The sequence below is a fragment of the Mus pahari genome, chromosome 15 (genome assembly GCF_900095145.1).
Source record: "Mus pahari chromosome 15, PAHARI_EIJ_v1.1, whole genome shotgun sequence".
In the NCBI taxonomy this organism is placed as follows: Eukaryota; Metazoa; Chordata; class Mammalia; order Rodentia; family Muridae; genus Mus; species Mus pahari.
In genome coordinates, this window is record NC_034604.1 from 72970036 (window position 1) to 72987764 (window position 17729).

General features: G+C 46.8%; 1 protein-coding gene across 1 annotated transcript in view; it reads left to right on the forward strand.

The window, feature by feature from the left end:
• Pard6g (par-6 family cell polarity regulator gamma) overlaps positions 1-12888 on the forward strand; it is a 72120-nt gene extending 59232 nt beyond the window's left edge. The window contains exon 3 of the mRNA XM_021214749.2: positions 10233-12888. Coding sequence (XP_021070408.1) covers positions 10233-11086 — 854 coding nt within the window. The 3' untranslated portion in view covers positions 11087-12888. The remainder of the gene's footprint in view (positions 1-10232) is intronic.
• Positions 12889-17729: the final 4841 nt, after the last annotated feature.

Consider the following 17729-nt stretch of genomic DNA (forward strand, 5'->3'; position numbering starts at 1 on the left):
AAACTAAGCCATACTCCTCTCTCTCTCTCTCTCTCTTTCTCTCTCTCTCTCTCTCTCTCTCTCTCTCTCTCTCTCTCTCTCTCACACACACACACACACACACACAGCCAAAAGAAATGTAAATTGAACATCAAAATGTAAAACTATGGTTTTACCTATGTTTTATACCAAAGGATACTAGTGAGAAAACAAAAAGATCTTAGAAAATGGAAGAAAACAATTGCAAATCTTCCACCTTCTAAGGGACCTGTGTCCAGCATATGTGATTAAAAAAAGAACAAAGGAAAGGGAACAAAAGATCTGAACAGGCATCTGTCCAAAGAGCACACACAGATTGCCACCTTAGTTCTTAAGATCCCGAAGCGCTGGTCATGAAGGAAATGCAAATCAGAACCACAAACCAGTGCTATCAAGAAGATAAAGGAGCAACCACAACCCTTAAACCCTCCCTCCCCTTGCAGAATATAAATGTTGCAGCCATGTGGGAACAGTCTACCAGGTTCCTTAAAACATTAACCTGCAGGCGGCTCAGTGGCAGAGTACATGTGTAATGTGCAAGGATGACCCTAGGTCTGGTCCCCTTCATCAAACACACACACACACACAAACATACATGTACACACATGCACACACATACATGTACACACATGTACACACACATGCACACACACATACACAGATTACCAATGCCCATAAAGCTTGTAGGCATATGTTTGCTACAGCACTGTTCACAATAGGCAGCAGTAGAAATAACCATGTGAATATCCATGGCCGAGTGAACAAATTAATGCCATGAATCTGCAGGAGGGGACAGAATTCAGCCATGTAAGGAAGTTAGCTTGTATAGGGTGGACGAACCTTGAGGAAACACTGGGACATGAAAACATTCTGGGGCACTAAGAAGCCTGATGCAGAGAGCTCTGTGGCCTGATTATGTTCCTGTGAAGTGTCCTGAGCAGGCAAATGCCTAAAAGAACCAATGAGGTTGTCAGGGGCAAGAAGATGGGGACAGGGGACATTAGTTGTACAGGCGTCTTGTGGGGTGATTAAAAAAAAAAAATCCTGTCATAGGTAGTGATCATAGTTCCACAGCATACTAAAATCACTAAGTTATATACTCTAAAAATGGTTGAAACTCAAAAGAGAGGGGGGAGGGAGGGAGGGAGAGAGCGAGCGAGCGAGCGCAAATGGGAGCTAATGACCAGACAGTAGGTAAAGGGTCTGTCTCATTGCCTTGCCAGCCCGTGTGGATGCCCTTCTGTCTCCTCCTAATTTTGATCATGAAAACCTTCTATATAAAGAACGGAGACGTTTGCCATGCCAGCCTCGCTAGAGACAGAGTGTGTGAGAGACAGAAGGTATGAGTTCTTCATGGAGGATTTTCTAGTTGTCAAGGGAAGGAAGCACCAGGGTTGGCCGATGAGTGCAGAGATGGTGCTGGAGAGCTTCCGTCATTATTTCTGCACGCACTTTTTTCTGACAGTGACTACAGATCATCTGCCCCCTGCATGGGCTGGGCTGGGGTGCCCGGTCCCGTATACCTCAGCAAGTGCCTCACCACATTCCCATTCCTGAGACGTGAATTCTTTCTAATGGAGGGAAATAACAAAAAGCCAGGCCAATATATGATAGGAAATGCTTGTGCTCTGTTAGAAGATCCCTTTCCCGTCATTCCTTCTGTGTCCAATATTTGATAGGAAATGCTTGTGCTGTTAGAAGGTCCCTCTCCCGTCGTTCCTCTTGTGTCCGGACAGGACTGACCATTCTTGCTTCATCCTGGGGAGGCAGCAGTTGGTAGAATATTTCCAAGCAAGAACACAAACAGACCTGCTGTGAGGAGAGAGGACTAAAGAAAACTGTAGTTCTGCATAGGAAGGAAATGTTAGAGGAAAGAAACTCCTTTACAGCTCTAGAAAAGACTACTTAGGTGGAAACTAAGTCCTTCGGGGCTGTTGCTGAAAGAAAGCGCCTTTTGCATGTGTGCTCTGCTCTCAGCCTCCTGGAATCTCAAGCCTTTTTACTTGGGGACGACCTGTGTCGAGTTAAAAGTGGAGTCTTGGTGACTTTGTGGGTCTTTCTCCCAGGATGGATCCTGGTGCCGTGTGCTTGCCTCTTCCTGCTCTGCTGGCCTCCCCTCTGAGTGTACGCACATTCTTCTTTCTGGATGCCCTGTGCTGGTTAGCAGGAAGCAGGTGGGTGTGTCTTAGACCCCGTGCTCCCTGCTCACCTGCTCACCTGCCCACATGCTTATAGGGAACAGAAAGGGAAGAGGTGACCACAAACAGTGACCCAGAAGTTACCTCTGTGATAAACAGATCTTGTCATCTGAGAAGCAGAGGCTGAAGGAACGCTGTGAGGGAAAGCCTTCCTACCCTGAGACAGCACAGCTTGGGAGGGCCACACCTCCCTCACGGAGAGACAGTGGTGCCCCAAGAGCTCAAAGAAGAGCCACTACAAGAGACCCCACAGGGGCACCTGACTTCATACCCCGGTGCACACGGCCTCCAGACGGGTGAGATCCTGCCTGCCTTGTCAGAATGCACCGGTTAATTCCCTGTTAACTAGGAGGTTCCAGTCCTGACTCTAATGGGTTAGTGTCCTCTGCTGTGTCATCAAGGACCCTAAGGAACCTGTCAGCACATACTGCTATGACACTGAAGCAGGGGACACCTTCCTTGCCACAGCCTGCCTTCTGGTACTTAGCATCACACAGTGCACAGCATGGTTGAGCCTCCTTTCCAGGGAGACAGGAGGGTTGAAACTCGTGCCCTGAGAATGACCTCCTGTTCTCATGATCCTGTGAAGGAGTGCTGAGCAAAACCACCCAGCTTCAGGAGAAGCCCAGGTACCAATCAGAGCAGGACAGACTCCTGTAGAGAGAGGATCCTCAAATGAGCAGTTATCAGGATAAGCGGGCACCCGAGGTGCCAGGTCAGCCAGTCCTAGCGTTTGCAGCCCGTGAGCCACCAGCACTCAACTAGAAGGTGCTCAGGGAGCTGCCATTCCCACCTAGTCCGCATTCCCTCCTGGCACTGACTGACTTTTGTGTCTGTGTTGCTTTGTTTGGTTTTGTTCTTTTAAGACAGGTCTCCTCTGTGTAGCTCAGACTAGCCTCAGATTCTTGATCTTCTGTCAAAGCCCCTTAGTGGCTAGGGTTACTGGTGTGAACCACAGTACACAGCAGGCTGCCCTTGAAACCCTTCCTGTTTGACTAGAAACAGCCCTGGGGAAGGAGCCACAGTGATAGTTCATAAGATACGCTGTTAGACATCGAGCACTCGTGTCTTCCCAGAAGCCCTGAGCTTGATGGCGGAGTCCGGCAGAGCTGTAGGTGGATGTCTATCTACCACGTTAAAGACAGTAGACACCCTAACCCTAACCCACAGTCTATGTCATTGATTCTTCCTCATCCTGGAGAGCACAGATGAACGCAGCCCTCGGTTTGAGTGTGACACTACATGCAGCCCTGAAATCATAGTCTGTATGCTGGTGCTCATGAGCCCTGCCCCATCACTGGTGTTCGAGGCTCCCCGTACAAGGGAATTCCATAGTGCACTTGACTGCATTCATATCATTTTGGGTGCCCTGGAGGTTAGAGGTTGAAAGTAGAGGAAAGAAGGAGGTCTTAAGGCTTCAAGACAAAGTCGTAGGGAAATAAAATTGCTGGGGAATCCAGGGCTTCCTTCCTAATGCACAGCACATTTGGCTTTTCAACTTTTGTGACAGGCATTAAAAATATTGATGTCTCTTTTTGTTGTTAGACCTCAGATCCTGCACCAGCTTGTCCTGTGTGCAGTGGTGTGGCTCCTCTAGGTGTTTCCCATGTCTGCCTTCGAGTTATGTGGGTAGAGAAGCTGGCTGGTCTCAGACTGCCCACAGACAGGTTGAGGCTGGGGTGGTGGGGTGTGCGTGTGTAGGCATGCCAGCCGAGCAACTCACGTCTTGCAAGTAGCCCATCGTCATTCTGATGTCCTTGGGAGAACAAAAGGCATGTCCTGTCTTTCTGCTTTCCTTCCTTTACATTTTTCAAAAATCGCTCCCTGTTGAGCTAGCAGCCGTCTTCTCATGCGCAAGGACTACGACGGACAGCTGCCACTGCTGTGTTGAGGCCACTTGCTGTGCTACAAGCACACACCAGGTTGATGGTAATTACAGACTGACGCTACCATTGATGGTGTTTCCCTGAACTTGTTTCTGTGGTTGAATCAGGACATGTAGGGCCCAGCATACCTTCCAATAGCTGAGATGGGTTATTTTATACCATCCACAGAGGGACTTGGGCAGGGTCTCGCCTTCAGGATGAACTCAGTGATGTGCATAGACTGAGCTGCCTGCTTCATCATCTCTGTTAGATCAAACTGAAATTTAACTAAATGTCTGACAACAGGGTGGGTTAAAAAAAAAAAAAATCAGGGAATCCTATACAGTGGACTATTGTCTGGCCATTGAAAGCAATTCAGAATGGAATATTTACTGAACAGATACTCCCAATCTAAGCATATAATGAAAAAGTACCTACTATGTGACACACACACACACACACACACACACACAGAAACACCAACATAGGTCAGTGCTTTTATCCCATATTGTGATGAAGCAAGTGTTGTAATGTGGTCGTGTGTGCATCACTTAGAAAAAACAGTGGTGATCATGTTGGTTGTACACACCTTTAATCTTAGCACTCAGAGGCAGAGATAGGCAAACTCTGTGAGTTCAAGGCCAACCATGGCTACAGAGTAAGACCCTGCCTCAAAGGTCTTCAACTTAAAATTCATTATGTCATCTAAAACAGCTGTCACTTGGACAAGCAGTTGTAGGAGAGGCAAGCCCTTCCAAGCAAGGGCTATCCTGAATGCCTTATGGGCCAAGAGCATTAGGCAGGACAGGTGAGACAGGTTTCCTCGCCCTCTTCCCCAGGATGTCCCCATACCTGCTTCTTTAGAGCCTCCTGGTTAAAGTGACAGACAGTTCTGTCTATAGTGCCATCATATGGCAAAAGCCCCCATCAGTCTTGTCTGTGCTGGGCATCCACCAACATGCTCACACACACTCATTGTGTGCAGGCCTTGACATAATTGTCACTCTGCCCCACCTGCAAGGTCATCTTGATTGAGTATCTGTGCTCAGAGCTCCTATAAAAGGACACGGAGCCCCTTCCTTGCTCGATCTTTAGTGTAGATGGCTGGTACTCCCAGTCCCGTGGACATGCAGGCACATGTTCAGGCTGCTGCTGTCTGGGAGATTTAGCAGAATAAACAAAGGGCAGAACTGATGTCATGCACTGTTCAGAGGGAAGGTCTCCAGGATGTGTAGAGCTCACAGTGTACCTACCTGGACTGCCTGTTGCTCCTGATGGATGATGAGAAACTGTGTTCTTCTATTTCTGTTTTCTCTGGGAATGGGAATGCCAGCGATGCGACTGTTCACAGCAAAGAAGCATTGGAAAGCATCCCAGAAGTACGTGACCCTGTGAGCATGGACCTCTGCTGAGAGCAGAGGTCATGGAGCAGATGGTCCTGCTCACCATGGTGAGCCTGGGTCCTGGCCTGAAGCTCCCCATGGCTTAGAAACATCCTGTTCCAACACGCAGGTGCTCCAGGGCCTAGGACGGGATGATTGGTGATTCCAGACATTTTTCTGTCTGATGAAGCCAAGAGTCCCAGGGCAGTGGAGGCTGAGGTGGTCAGGTGAGTCTCCTTGTGAGCCAAAAGGTAGTGTAATCCTCAGCAGCTGCTCAGGGAGAAGAACGCTGCCTGGGGCGGCCACGCTGCCATGGGCTGGCTAACCGGGTTTCAGAGTGCAGGCTGTGGGTGGCTCATTGCCAGAGCTGGGACCTCACTACCATCTGATGTTAGACATGGCATGGGTGAGTCACCTTCTCTTGAGGTTTCTGTCTGTAGCCATGATACACAGCAGTAATTTAAAGTAGACTTTGATGCCTGTTACAATCTCCATCCAAAATACCTAGTGGAAAATTAAAAGGGGACTTTATGCATAGCAGACCCAGCTTCATACCAAGCTGTGGGTTTGCCCAGGCTCAAGAGCAAACACCTGCATTCCTAGAAAAGAAAAACAGCACACAAGGATGGGGCATCTATGTTCTTGTCCTTTCCAAAGTTCAGGAAACAGGCTTGGTCCAGGAGCACAGCCCCACAGACCTCTGAAGGAGGCAGAGTCCTCACCAAGAAAAGGCCTGGCTCAGGGCTGGGGACAGTTTCACCATGCTGTAAAAGACTGTAACAAAATATCTCTTTTAAAATCTTTTTTTTTTTTTTTTTTTTTGGTTTGGTTTGGTTTTTTTCAAGACAGGGTTTCTCTGTATAGCCCTGGCTGTCCTGGAGCTCACTCTGTAGACCAGGCTGGCCTAGAACTCAGAAATTCACCTGCCTCTGCTTCCCGGGTGCTGGGATTAAAGGCATGCACCACCACGCCCAGCTTTAAAATCCTTTTAAAGATGCATGTTCACCAGAGTTTTACAGGGTTAAACTTCCATTTTCTTCCCTGTTGCCTCATTGGACATCTTGAAACAGAAGTTAGGAGGGAAGGAAGGAAGGAAGGAAGGAAGGAAGGAAGGAAGGAAGGAAGGAAGGAAGGATGGAAAACAAGACTTGAGATGTATTCAGCTCAAAAAATGAAATTCTTTTCATTGTTCACTCTTAGAAAATAGAGTTTAGCATATTGCTTAGTGAAGAAGCTGTGGCAGTTTTGCTCTTTTAAAAGGTATTTTTTTCAAAAGCCAAGGTTGGAATTTTAGGAATGGGGCATTCTTTAGAACAATTTTGTTTTTATGAGAGTTTGGGATTTTTTTAATAAACAAAATCCATGTGTGATGGTTTATATTTAACAAGAGATAGAAACACATTACTGTCTGAAAATCCTGCATGCAAGCATATGGGCTGCAGCTCACCTTGCGGGGAAAGACAGTCCAGGTTAGTCTACAGTGGACCCATTTCCCGAGAGGTCAGAAAGTATGCTTTCATCTCATGTTGCATCTGCCCGTTTCCTCCCCACCCCACCCCCAGCACTTCACTCTTATTTCCTGTCTAAAACCCAGCGTGCCCTTCCCTAAGACAGCCACTTGTCAGAGATAGACATAGTCTCTGGCTTTCCTACTCCATGAGTCTCAGGATGAAGCTATAAGCTGGAGAACATGCATCTTTAAAAGATTTTAAAAGAGATATTTTGTTACAGACAATCCCTTACAGCATGTATGTATTTGGCATGGTGAAACTGTCCCTGACCCTGAGCCAGGTGTTTTCTTGATGATGAGGACTCCTCACTCATTGGTCCTTGTTAGCTGGTCTGCAAACCTGGTCACCCAGTTAAAAGTACTACATAGGGAGAGCGCAAGTTCTGCTCCATGAGCCCCCGGTCATTCTGCTGGGGCACATGTCCTCCGTAGTCACATTCCCCACCGGCAGCATCATGAGAGCATCCGAGACAAGCCACCATCCACAGAACTGGCCTCAGGGAGGTCTGTGGATAAACCAGGGAACCATAGGGGCACCTGTTCTACCCTTGGAAGAGCCTTAGGGCTCCCCAGCTCTAAGCCTCTGCCCTGAGATGTGTGATCTAGAGCCGCCATACCACTCTGGATGTACCTGACGGCATCAGATGCTGAGTTGTGCCCTGGCCTCGCCCTTCATATGTATTTGGCACACACATCTCACACATAGTATCTTGGGAACTGCAACAGAGGACCTGCAGTGGAGCATGGCCCCTTAAGTTTCCAAGGTCCCACTTGTTCCCCCTTTCTGTTTCTGTGGACCAGTGTCTTATGCTAAAAAGTGAGAGGGTTCTGTCGGTCAACATGAGGGACACTAATGGGAAAAGCTGCCTTGCCAGACCCTTCAGCTCTGCTGCAACACCTCCTGATGCGTAGTTAAATAAACATGGGTCAGAGCCAGAGGAACAAGGGCTAGGCACTAGGGGCTAGCCAACACCATAAAAGGCAAGTTAGGCAACCTGGCTTGTTGAGTCTTAACTGCTTACAATTACAGGGTCTCTAACATAAGAAGGAACGCATTGTGCCCCAGGCCCCACTTCTCAGGAGAGCCAAAAATCCCACCTTTAACAGATATTTTTTCAAAAGACAGATAAACCTACCCATCTGATTTCTTGGTTAGAATTTAGAACACAGGCTCATGATCACTTCCCATGTGTTACAGCAAAGCCTGACCACATGGGCTGTGGGGCTGAGGACCAGCTTTACCTCAGTCTCCAGCCTTCCACTCACCCTGCATGTTCCCACCTCATTTCCACGTTTCAGGTCTCGTCCTCTTGGCTTCCATGGCTGCTGCTCCTTGGTAGATGTTGCCTTGGAGTGGTGTCAGGTGATCTGGTGTTTGTGGGACTCATGATGGGCTTCTGGTGTGTTCTATGCAGAGGAACTAAGCTGAGGCACAGGGTTGAGTCACACACTGCAAACCATTGCTTGGCTGCTTCCAGAAACCCACCCCAGGTTCTGGCTCAGTGAACATACCAGTGTTTCTCGGGAGGAGGCTGAGCACAGCGACCCGTGTGACAACTGCAGGGCCGCTCATGCATCTAGCTTCAGACATGAATCTACAGAGAGCGATGGAAGTCCCTTTGAGGCTTAAGCATGAAGGTGCCACCATTCTTGTTGCCAACTAGTATGTGACCTTAGCAGGAGCCTTTTCTTCCCAGCCCTGAACTGAGCAGGGAGGTGCTGCTTCTTGCACGAGGCCATCAGGACACTACCTGATGGGGATATCTGCCTGAGAAAGGTCTTAGCCACCGCAGCAGATCTTCTCTTTGCTGGGCTTGGCGAGCTCTTTGGCCCTGCCCCTCGCACTAGCCCTCTTGGCTTCGAGTTTCTTCTCCGTGTCAAGCTTTTGGACTTTCCCACTCGCCTTCTTCCGAGATGAAAGACGAAGTTTCCCCAGGTGTTGTGAGCACTGTCTCGCCAGCTCTCTGGCTGTCTCCAGTTGGGCCTCATTCATTTCTCTTATCCAGCCGTCCCTGCCCGTGGCCTGGTTCTTTGTATTCCATCAGTCTTTTGTCTTTACAGTCAGGCAAGTGAAGGAGGCCAGTATAAACACCAGGGCTGTTGAAAGGCCACTGGAGGCCGCCGCTCAAGGTCCTGCTTATAATGGCATGGGTCTAAGAGATGCTCAGCCTTTGAACACAGGGGCGTTGGAAAAACAAACAGTTTTCCAGTGGGGTTTTTGTTGGCAAAGGAGGGCATCATACCACCCCAAGTCCATGCAGAGGAGGCCACCATGAGGCACAGATGCCACAGGACCAGTATGCAGAACATAGACACTTGTGTATCCTGGAAGGTGAGCCGTGGGGATCGAGGCTTTTGATCAGAGTCCAGATGTGCTTTTTTATATAGCCTCACATGTCAAAAATGAAAGGCTTAATATGAAAAACAACTGTATGTTTTTCTAACCTGAGGTGCTCTCTTCGGCATTTCCAGACACTGGTCTACTCTCTTCCGCTTTCTTAGAACTGCACTTTTGACCAGGACATTCAGCATATCCTCATCAATTCTTCCAGACCTGTCTTATCTTGCAGTGGCCTGTCACCCTACTGGTACAAGGTGCTGTGTCACACCTCATCAGCCACTGACCAGAAATTAGCAAAAACACAAAACAAAACCCTGATTCCCTAAGAAACTCGGGCCTGAGTGCTTACACCATGGTGCTTACACCGAAAAGAGTGGAGAGTGTCTTCTTAGGAATTAGCCTGAGACAGAGCTCGGCCTCTGACCTAACGCTGGAAGATGAGGCAAGGTAACAGCAGCCCTCTAGGGACGTGGTTGGATGTGCTCAAGAAGCCTCTAGTCCAGCAGTCTGTCTCTCTGAACTGTCCTGCAACCAGGCCCTGCATGGCCTGAACCCATGTTTTCTGTTGGGCCAGCCTTCAGATGTTTGACTCTTTCCTATGCTGTTTCCCTTCAGTGCAGGCTCCGTTCTGCCTCCCACCCTCTGAATCATTTGGTTTCCTAACCTGTGGGCCATTTGGTGATACCTCTGGATAGTGGGTAACCCCGAGTCACCCCAGTGTTTTCTGTACGTCAAGTGTCAGTTATAGTAGTTCTTCCAGGATGCAGACTTGCGGTGGCAGATGCAAGGCAGGGAACAGAAAGCTGGCCTTTCTGAGGATAGCAAACACAGGCTTCTTGGTACCACAGGGACACCAGTGTTCTTCTCTGCCCGTGTGTGACATACACCTCTCACTTTACTCTCTCTGGACTGTTTCAGAAGAGGCAGACCATTACACCTTTGGAGCAGGCACTCTGTCAAGGAAGAAAAAGGTGCTGGTGACCCTGAGGGATGAGGGTCTGCGTCGGCGTCCCCACCTCAACATCAGCATGCCACATGACTTCCGCCCAGTGTCATCCATCATCGATGTGGACATCCTCCCAGAGACACACCGCCGAGTGAGGCTCTACAGACACGGCTGTGAGAAGCCACTGGGCTTCTACATTCGAGATGGCACCAGCGTGCGTGTGACGCCCCATGGGCTAGAAAAGGTCCCAGGTATCTTCATTTCTCGAATGGTGCCCGGGGGCCTTGCGGAGAGCACTGGTCTACTGGCTGTGAACGATGAAGTCCTGGAGGTGAATGGGATTGAGGTAGCTGGAAAAACATTGGATCAAGTCACAGACATGATGATAGCCAACAGCCACAACCTCATTGTCACTGTCAAGCCCGCCAACCAAAGGAACAATGTGGTCCGCAGCAGCCGCACATCTGGCAGCTCTGTGCAATCCGCAGACAGCACCAGCAGTCACCACAGCCTGCCAGGTACCCATGTCCTGCAGAATTCTGAGGACGTGGAGAGTGACGAGGAAGCCGACATTGTCATTGAAGGGGCTCTAGAACCTCAACACATTCCCAAGATGCAGGCTGTACCTCCAGGTAGCCTCTCAAGGGCCAATGGCACCAGCCTTGCTCACAGGCTGCACAGAGGGGACATGAGCCTGCATAGCTCTGGGAGGGAGAGCAACGGCAGCATCCACAGATTTCTCAGCTCCCTGAAGCCAGACCCCCGACACAGCTTGGTCCTCCCCCAAGGAGGGGTGGAGGAACATGGGCCAGCCATTACGCTCTAGGGCTCGAGCCACTTGGGCAGGCTAGAGTCCCAGACAGACTGTGTGTTACCAAGACCCATGGGTGGCAAGTATTAAATAGCATGTAGTACTGTTAGATGTATAGTGACTCCAAAGGGAAGCACTTTCCACTTTTATGTCAATTTTAAAATAAGAAAAATAATTGTGTACTTCATCTTTTTTTTTTCGTCATCATTCCTACAACCTTATTCTTTATTTAAACTTTTAAACAAGAATACTATTTTTATAGGGTTTTTCCACCAAATATGCATAACTGCAAATTATCTGAGCCAGGCCTCGGTGCCTGCCCAGAACCTTTGTGGAGTGAAACACACAAAGAGCTGCACACAAGAGTGCAAAGAGTATTTTTAACATTTTTTAAATACTTGTTTTTAAAATGAAGCTTTATAGATAACTTTTTTAAAATAGTAAAAATTCGTGTTTTTAACCAATTCATGTAAAACTATCTTGTGATGCCCGAGTGTTCCACTGACCTGGTGTGGCTGTGACAGAGCAATGGCTGGGTTCCATCGCAGAGAGTCTGTCTCCACACTGTCTACATCCAGCTCAGAAAGCCCTGTGACCTATACTCAAGACCACTGGGATTGCGGTGCCCTGCATCTGCGGAGCTGCCCTGGCTATGACAGTCAGGCAGCCACTGCTGTCGGCTCTGCTGGCTAGGAGGTGAGGCCAGTGGCAGCGCATGGGATTAAAAGCCAACTGTTCCATCGTGTTTCCTCTGGGTTGGCTGATTAGGGCCATTTGAAGGCATCTTCAGTAGAAATGAGTCTCGTACCTCTGAAGGCCCGCAGCCGTGGGGTGAACGTGCATGTTAGCTTTGCTTTTGAAATAGCTATTTTTATGAGAAGAATGGAGCATGTCAGTGCCTGTTCCTAGAATAGTGATCAATGGCAGGAATCATCTTAACGACAAGTCACCATGGAACTTAATAGTTTTGACAGATCACTTTTCTTTAACCTTCTTAGGGGTGTATCAATGTCTGACCCAATTAAATTTTATATGAATTGTGCTTTCTGTTTGGATACAGTGTTGGGAGAGAATATCCAGTTAGTTAACTGAGGACAGACTGACCAATATTCTACATATTATTATGTAAATAAAGGTTTAAAGCATCTTGTCTTCCAGGGCGAGTGCCCCAGCTGCTGCCCTTATTGTCTAGCGTCACCTGCTGGTAAGACGCAGAACTGTCCTGACTTCATGAATGCCAGATGGAGAATGCATCTCAGCATTGTCCTTTGTCCAGAATTCATACAGTCAAATAGGTTTTTTCTTTCCTTTGGGGAACTGTTTACTGGGCAGAGGTGGCCTTGGTTGAGGACTGTTTCCTTGGTCTGTGCCTGTTTCTCAGTTATGTGCAGAATATCCACACAAGGAGAGCAAGATGCTCCCCGGGTCTCGGTGGGAATCCAGGCACCCAGACTCATGGTTTCTAAACTGCTAAAAGCAACTGTCTTGTTTCCATGTTCCTGCAGTGATCTGGAATGTGCTTTACTAAGACATAGAACCAAAATTACAGAACCAAAAATGGATGCTCAGCACCTACAAGACTTGTTCTCGGCTATACTATCACTTGGTCTATCAATTTATTCAAAAGAAAAAAATTTTTAAGTGAAGAGGTCAGACCTTTGTGAGCTATTGCCTGTGAGGAATTACATGTGTTTAGCAGATACCCAAGAGTATTTTTCTAAACAGAACTCTACTCCTACCATTTTATTTCTTCTTACAAAAAAAATCTGTCATTATATATTAAATTTTTTGTTTTATATATCAGAATAAAACCTTTTTCTTTTGAGTTAACGTGTGTTATTGATATGCCGCTACCTCTCTGTTATTGTTCTATTTCTATGAAGTTAAGTAACTTATAAAAGAAAGCATTTAACTGGGGGGCTTGACTTCAGTTTCAGAGATAGTCCATGACCATCATGGCAGGAAGCATGGCAGCAGGCGGGCAGGCATGGTGCTGGAGCAGTAGCTGAGTGGAAGACGGCTGATTCACAAGTGCAAGGCTTCTGTGAGGGTGAAGAGAGCTAACTGGGGATGGTGTGGACTTCTGAAACCTCAAAGCCTATCTCCAGTGACACACTGCCAACAGGCCACCCCTCCCAGTCCTTCCCAAACCTCCCTACCAACCAAAACCAAGACCAAGCATTCAAGTATACTAGCCTACAGGGACCATTCCCATTCAAACCTCCACATGCACTTCAGTTGTGTTTAGAATGAGGGAAGAGAGTTCTTGTGCCAGTGGCAAGATGACATGAGCACACAGAAAGGACTGACTGCCATGTATCAAAGCTTAGCATGCCATAATTGTTTCACTTAACCCTTGCACACTCCCTATGTGTTTTTATTACTACTTTACAGATAAGAAAAAAAGGCCTACACTCACACTGATGGATAATTCAGGATATTCCTTTGAAGTCTTTGCAGGAAGTTTTCCTGAGTCCTTACACAACTTCCCCTACATTTACTCTTGTTTGCAGTTTTCCCTAGCACTGTCATTCTGATATTACTAAAACTATAACGCTGTCCTTGGGGTTCACTCAAGTCTCAAGTATCCTGCTGCCTCCAAGCACTGGTTATCCTAGAGGAAGCACACACGTGACGAAAAAGGAATAGCACCAGGTTTGTTTGTCTGGTTGTTGGGCGGGGGGGGGGGTTGTTTGTTTGTTTGTTTTCTCTCTTTTCACAGTATTTATGGTGACCATGAACTACAACCTTCCGAATTCAGAGCTGGGAATACTCAAGCTCTGCACAGTTGGTGCCTAGCAGTTGCAATGGAGTTGTCAGGTACATGCCAGCACTTGATCACACTTTCTCAAGTTGACTTTCACGTCATTCACATCCTGTAGTATGAGGTACAGGCGCTTGGGTGGGAACCAAGGACACATTACCTGATCTGTCTTACTGGTCCATTGCCATCAAGAGAGACCATGATGCAAGCAAAAGAAAGCATTTAATTGGGGCTTGCTGATTGTTTCAGAGGGTTAATCCCTGGCCATGGCTGGGAGCAGACAGGCATGGCACTCTGCGAGTAGCTGAGAGAATTAAATCCTGATCTACAGGCAGCACACAGACTGGGGTGGCATGGGGAGTTGAAACCTCAAAACCCACTCCCAGTTCACACCTTCTGGTCCTTCTCAAACAGTTCCACTAACTGGGGACCACACATTCAAACACATAAGCCAACAAATGCATTCAAACTATTACAGCATCATGTCACGAACCCAAACTATAGATGCTGCCGGGGGTTGGGGGGGAAGCTGACCTTCAGGCCAATCAAAGTTAGGTGGGTTGTTTAGCATTTCTGGTTTTACATGAAACAATCCTAGGGTCATCTATACAACTAAGAAATGAAGGTGCGTGACAATACAAACCTGACATTTGCAGTTTCTAGAACTTCAGTTATCAAAATAGATAGGAACTGTTTATCAGTGATACCCACCCATTTTCTTGTGAAGATCAGTATAGTCCTGACCACTTGCTTACAAATTTCCCCCACTATATTGAAGAACATCACTAGTAGTTTGCTTTTTAAGATTTGATAGGATGTTTATTTTCACAATATTAGTTCTACTGTTCTATGAATATGAGGTCTTTCTTGATCTTTCTTCAAAATTTTTAAATGTTCATTGTAGAGGTCTTTCCACCTTCTTGGTTAGGTTTCTTCCGAGGTATTTTACTGTGCTTGAAGGTGTTGGAAATTGTTTCCATGTGTGTTTGAAGGTATTGGAAAGTGAAGTATGCCCATGTGTGTTTGAAGCAGTGGGAAACTAAGTGCCCATGTGTATCTGAAGTATGTTCTGGATCTTTCTCAACATTTGTTAGTGCATGGAAAGGCTACTCCTAAATATTTTTTCTAATTATTTTATTTTTTATAATTGATTTTGTATCCTGCTACTTTGCTGAAATCGTTTCTACAATTTTCTGGTATAATTTTGAGATTTCTTATGTACAGCATCTGCACATAGGAGTAATGACTTCCTATTTGTATCCTTTTAATTGCCTTACTGCTCCAGCTAGCTTTTTGAGCACTATATTGATATGACTTACTTATTGACTTAAATATGCATTTCTGGAATAAAGCCAACTCACAGTGGATCATCTTTTTTGATATATGCCAGTTTTCCATTTACTGTATTTTAGAGGATTTTTTTATCTGTAGTCATCAGGGATATCAGTCTGTAATTTTGTTCTTTTGTTGTCTTTATCTGTTTTTGATATTTGAGTAATACTGGCTTTAAGGAATGAGCTTGGGTGTGTTCTCTTCCTTTCTTTTTTAATTACTAAGAATTAAATCAAGAGTTTCTTTGAAAGTCTGGTAGGATTCTCCTGTGAATACATCTGGCCCTGGGCTTTTTTAGTTGGAAAGCTTTCTAGTACTATTTCAGTTTCGTTTGTTTGGATCTGTTTAGTGTTTTGATCTCTTCTTGGCTTGACTTTGGTAGTCTGAACCTAGAAATTCATCCATTTCTTTTAGATTTTTCCAACGAATTGGAGTAGAAGTTTTATTTAACTTATCTTACAATATTCTGAATTTCTCTGGTGTCTGTTGTAATGTTTGTTTCTTCCTAAGTCAGTTAATTTGGACTATGTCTCTCTGTTTTGTTAAGCTGGGATAAGAGTCTATTTTACTTCTCAGAGAACCAGCTCTTACATTCAAGGATGCTGCTCTTGGGTGGGCAAGTTTACTGGCCCCAAGAACCAAGTCAAGGGAAGTCACAATGGGGAAGGGGAAATAGAGGAGGGAGAAAGGGGTGCACAGAGGAGGGGAGGGTGAGGAGAGAGAAAGGGGTGCACAGAGGAGGGGAGGGCGAGGAGAGAGAAAGGGGTGCACAGAGGAGGGGAGGGCAAGGAGAGAGAAAGGGGTGCACAGAGGAGGGGAGGGCGAGGAGAGAGAAAGGGGTGCACGGAGGAGGGGAGGGCGAGGAGGGAGAAAGGGGTGCACAGAGGAGGGGAGGGCGAGGAGAGAGAAAGGGGTGCACGGAGGAGGGGAGGGCGAGGAGGGAGAAAGGGGTGCACGGAGGAGGGGAGGGCGAGGAGGGAGAAAGGGGTGCACGGAGGAGGGGAGGGCGAGGAGAGAGAAAGGGGTGCACGGAGGAGGGGAGGGCGAGTTTTACAGAGAACTTCGCTGTCAATTTTAAGTTTTATTACCTGACAATCTGGTCAGATGCACGGAATTCTTTTTCTGAATTTGGAATGGTTTGTTTTGTGCCCTACCTTGTATTTTCAGGTCTAATGCAATCCCAGTCAAAATACCTGCCAACGTTCTTCTCAGCAGTAGGAAAAGAATCCTAAAGTTCATTAAAACCAGGGAAGACCAAGGCAATCCTGAGCAAAAGCAGTAATGTTGGGGGGACTGCCATTCCAGATTTATATATACAGATACACATGTAGCTGGAATTTGTAACTGGAAAAATGTGCATATGTATATATACATGTAACTGGGAAAAATATCTGTCATCCTGCACAAAAACTGACTCCAAGTAGATCAAAGAGTTCAATTTTAAACCTGAAATGCTAAGACTCCTGGAAGAGAACATAGGCAGTACCCTAAGAGATACAGGTATATAAAAGGGTTTTTTATCCCATTTATCCAGGAATTAAGGCCAGCAGTTGATGACTGGGTTCCTGTACAGCTAAGGAAATAATTTATTGAAGAAACCCAAATGTAGCCAGGAAGTGGACACACGCTAAATGTCCTGCAACACATTACTGCATAATGAAAATGTGGTGTATACACACAACAGAAAAGTACTCAGCTATAAAAGATAAATGAGATCACGAGATAAATGGATAAATCTAGAAAAGATTACATTAAGTAATGTAACCAGAACCATAAAGACAAACACCATATGTCTTCTCTCATGCAATTCCTAGTTCCAAATCTTCAGATGAAGCTGCAGAAACCAGGGAAGCATAATGGGACTCGGGGGAAGGGGGCAGCTGAGAGGGAAATAGCAGGATAGCAATGGTAAAAATAAGAAAATGGAAATATATGGCAAGGGAGCTCTAAATGGGGAGAGAGGTCAATCTGAGAGAGAGAAGGGACAACATCAAGGCTGTTTGATAAAACCTCAAGGGATCATTTTACATTTACCTAAAATTATAAACAACATATATACAGTAACTTACACATACACAAATGTGCATGCCTTATATGAATATACGCAACTTGAGATGACAATGCTCCCCACAAGAGCCTTAAACTATCTAAAAAACTCTATCCAACTTGGTGGTCAGGGTAGTCCCACGTGACTCCCAGGACAGGGGTCAGGGTAGTCCCACGTGACTCCCAGGACAGGGGTCAGGGTGGTCCCGCGTGACTCCCAGGACAGGGGTCAGGGTGGTCCCGCGTGACTCCCAGGACAGGGGTCAGGGCGGTCCCGCGTGACCCCAGGACAGGCTCTCGCTGCTGTCCTCAGTTGCCTCCAGAGACTGAAGACTAAATCCCTACTGCTGAAGACACCAGGCCTTAGGACACAACTCAGATGCTTCAGGCCAACCAGAAGCCTCTTTCCTGTGCTCTAGCTTCCACAGCACCGCAAAGGTCTATGCAAGTTGCCAAGGGAAGCAGAGAGAGAGAGAGAGAGAGAGAGAGAGAGAGAGAGAGAGAGAGAGAGAGAGA